At 37.6% G+C, this 4170-nt stretch overlaps 1 protein-coding gene across 12 annotated transcripts in view; it reads left to right on the top strand.

Annotated features, from left to right (window-relative positions):
* The window catches only part of cadpsb (Ca2+-dependent activator protein for secretion b), an 89097-nt gene that overhangs the window by 42350 nt on the left and 42577 nt on the right, over positions 1 to 4170 (top strand). For all 12 annotated transcript variants that reach the window (XM_014006182.1, XM_014006189.1, XM_014006190.1 and 9 more), the window contains exon 6: positions 964 to 1085. In XM_014006182.1, the coding sequence (XP_013861636.1) occupies positions 964 to 1085 (122 nt within the window). The remainder of the gene's footprint in view (positions 1 to 963; positions 1086 to 4170) is intronic.

A 4170-nucleotide genomic window follows, 5' to 3' on the forward strand; every position in this document is an offset into this window, starting at 1 on the left:
AAATGAGTTCTACATGAGGAATGAAAGATACATACTAAGGTCACAGCTGTCAGCACAACATAAATAAATAAAATAAGCCATAAGAAGACAAAAAGAAAAAGAACTGTACATAATGTGTTACACATGGAGTTTTTTAATTTTATTTATTTAACCAGGTAAACAGTTTGAGAACCACTTCTCATTTACAAACATGACCTGGCATGCACTGAGTGCACTGCAATATACAAACCTACATATTCAGCCATAACAAAGTGACTGTAAATTTTAATCGCGATTAATCGCGATTAAAAAATTTCATCTATTCCCATGCAGCACTAAAATTAATCAGAGTTAACTTGATTAATTTCACAGCCCTAATTAAAACAGACACACAAACACAATTTGCACAAAATTCAAATAGTCCTGTTTGTCGATCTGACATGTTTATTTACTCGCACCAAACCCCGAATGCATCTTTAAAACGGATGCATTGATAAAGATGATAAAAACTGTAGCAKGTAATAAAATAAAGCGGCGCCATGAGGACAGAGGATTGACTGGGAGGTTTTATTAAACGTGAACTCTTATCCGGCCGACACATATTTCTGCTTCAGGCCGCCTCATTGAAATTCACAGTCACAGTTTAACCGGTACTCTTGGCAAAAGCAGCGCTACGTTGTAATCCCTGGGCTTTTAAAGAGAAGGTGTAAGAGTGTATGTGGCAGATTATGTCTGCAAGCAARCTCTAAGTTTGGGAGATGCAGTGTTCGCCGAGGATAGTTGCACTTTTCACCGACTCTTTAAGCTGAAAATCAGCCAGAATCRATGGCAGAGTGAAGACGGTAGCTGTGGAGGTAACTAGTCTTTGTGGCTCGGATYGTATTTCTGCTGCTCGTCTGCTGTTGACCCGTTTTCCTCTAACCTCCCTGAAGAGATGAATCACCTCTCCTCTGCAACATCCTCTAAGGTTCCTGTGCTTACCAGGTGGTGATCATGGAAGTGCAGGGGCTGAAGTCGTTGGCTCCGAACAGGATTGTTTACTGCACCATGGAGGTGGAGGGAGGCCAGAAGCTCCAGACTGACCAGGCGGAGGCATCCAAGCCAACGTAAGTCTGCACAGATGCATGTTTGTTTAGCACATGCATGTATGTGAGTATAAACAATGATAGTTGTAAATTTTAGAGTCTAGCACTATTTTTTTTAAACACAGCTTCCAAATGTTTCTTAGGAATGAAAACAAACTCCCATTTCACGCAAGATAAATCTTAATGAAATGTTTATTGTGGCTATTTGCCTGAGAGAAGAAAAAAAAGGCCATCAACAGTTTTGCGAATAAATTCATGAGAGGCAGAGAAACGATGGAGTCACAGAATGACTCAGAAGAATGGACTAAGAAGGTGCACTTGAATTTTTAGAGGAAACCATTGTTGCCAAACTCGCCCACATCTCAGTGGTTTCTTGGTTGCGGGGAGACATTTCCAGATCTCCTGCGATGCTTCTCARATGCCTCATTTCCTCTCAAAGGCACTTTGATGGCTACATTTACATTTGATGGCTACATTTAAAGAAAGTGGGGACTGCGCTGCTAAGGCAAAACTTTAGTTTGGTTATTTTCTTGGGAAATATTTTGAGTTTTTGGGTTTGGAGCAGAAGAATGTGGTTCCAGTAACATGCATTACTGCTAAAATAAAATATACCCAATTAAAGTGGAATAAAAAATAGTTTGGTAGAATTTTTTTAAACCTTCAGAAGCAGGACCTTCTTGTTTTAAATTTGAATCATTTACATTTTCCACTTAGAGGCTGCAGTAGCTCTTTGGTCAGCATTGTGGTGTTTATGATGATCCCAGTGTCACAATTAGGAAAAATATTATTCTAAATACAGCTTCTTCGACTTTATCCAGCTAATAAGCCAGCACTGTGCAGCACAAGTTACAAAGGCAGAGTCCGCAGAAGTTTTATGCAAATATGAGCTATTTTAAGGCCCACATTTCTTCCTCTGATCTCCCTGATTCAAGAGCCATTTTATGAAGAGAGAGATGGAGGGACGTGAATGAGGGAGGGGGATTAGAGCAGAACAAGCCAAGGGTAATGTGCACGCATGTTTTGTGGAAACATAAATCTGTTCAGTGACATTGTGTCAGTGTGAGTTAGAACTTTTTAAAAAATGATGCAAATTTCAAGTTAGGAAAAAGGTTAATTCTAGGTCACGTTTCAACTTTGRTCTCCAGAAGGTGAACGTTAAAGGCTCCTGGTGATGGATGCGTGACGGCTGAATGCCTGCGCACTGAACTCGCATGTACACACGTCACATGCAATGTGTGTTAATCTTCAGTCTGCTGCAGGTTATTCCCATACATTAATTAAATGTGTTCAGCAACCGTGTCCTCAGACTGACATTCAAATTACTGTTGTGGATTTACATTTAACTTTGATGCCTTGATGACAGGGTTGATGTCCCTTATTTTTGCTGTTTATTTATTTATTTATATGTCGAGCAGCGTGAGCATGCACGGAGTTTCATACATTTTGCAGAAAGAGCTGCAGAAGTGCAGAGCTGTCGTGTCCATTAATAGACCTTCCATTGAGCCACAATGTCACCTTCATGCCAGAACAATAGTTCCATGGGAAATCAACACAACTCAGCAATGACTGTTCACTGTCATCCAGCACTTTCTCTCCTCTGCTTCTAAACATCAAAGCTACAACATTTTTTGCTAATGTCCAGCATCAACAATGCAATTTGTGCTCTTTGTATCTTCAAGAAAAAACTGAACTTAAATATTTAAAGTATTCTTGAGGCTGCATATAACGTCTTGGCAGCCGCAGGTGGCAGCCCGAGCAAACAGAAAGCACATATATGTTGTATGTTATGATGAATAGTGTTATTGTTTTGTTGTTCAGTAATCTCTGTCATTTCCTAAAAAATTATGAGTCACTACCTGAAGTGAGTCATTCATGGTATGTGTGTTGCACTGGCTTTGTGCCCCCCTTCATCCCTGTTCTGTCTAAAGGTTATGTCAACACCGACATGTTGCATTGGAGTTGCTCCCAACTGAGTGGCAAAAATACCCRTAACAAAAACCACAAACTGTTGGAAAGGCTTGAAAACACAGATAGCAGGACTAAAAAGGTCAAAACGTACTTGTGAAATCACCTGTTCAAACTGATTATAGTAGATATTTGGGTCTTTCAAAATAGGGAAGGATAAACAACAATTGCTGCTAAAAAATAACAAAGAACCAAAAGTTGAGTTTATAGGAAACATGGTTTTATTGTTGTGCTACTTCTAAGGATAAAAATATCAAAATGTGTTTGTAGATTATACAATATTGGCTGTTTGGTGATTTCCATTTATGCTTTACGGAATAATTTTGCAAACCTCATTTGTATTTGGGTGAAGGTAAGATGTTAGGTCAGCAACCTGAGGATAACAGAGCAGTTGATGTATGTTAGCTTTTTTAGAAGATATTATTACTATAAACTCTTGATGTTTCATTAGGTATTTATTACTGTTTTCTCTCATTTCTCTGAGGAGAACTACAGTTCAGGCTGAAATTCTGTTCCAGCAGCTTTAAGCAGGTCTGAGACGTTAATCTGATAAACCCACCTTCTATCCTCACATCCCAGATGTTTGCTTTTTTTTGTCGTTTTATTTTCCAAAAGCTTTATCCCCTACTTGATTCTTTTTAAGAAATATTGTTTTAGACTTTAATCAGGTTACATGCATCTTTCTCTTTATCTGTCCAGAAAATCTTTGTTCATTCTCCTCAAACAAACTCTGATATGAGAAATCTGTAGAGATTCATTTTAAAACAAGTGGTTGGTGTATTCTAAATGTTKGATTTTTCAGATACAAAACTGATTTTCTTTTCCTAACATCTGTCTAAATGAAACAAAAAATAAACTTAATTTCAGGTTAAGTGCTCAATTTAAGGCAATTTAAGGCTTCAGTTGTTGGTTTTAGACATAAATTCTCAGAACTTTTTAGTGCTGTGGTTCTATAAAATCTAAACACAATAACAAAAAAGTTTAATAAAGCCAAAAAGAAATTTCATTCTATGAAAGAACAATATTGATTCAACACATTTCAACCATTAAAAAATGCTAAAGGTTATGAATCATCCATGAAGCTCGGTTTCTCCATGATTATTTTAATTTTCTGAGTAAGAAGATATATACTGTATATATA

The sequence above is a fragment of the Austrofundulus limnaeus genome, unplaced genomic scaffold (assembly GCF_001266775.1).
Source record: "Austrofundulus limnaeus strain Quisiro unplaced genomic scaffold, Austrofundulus_limnaeus-1.0 Scaffold35, whole genome shotgun sequence".
Lineage (NCBI taxonomy): Eukaryota > Metazoa > Chordata > Actinopteri > Cyprinodontiformes > Rivulidae > Austrofundulus > Austrofundulus limnaeus.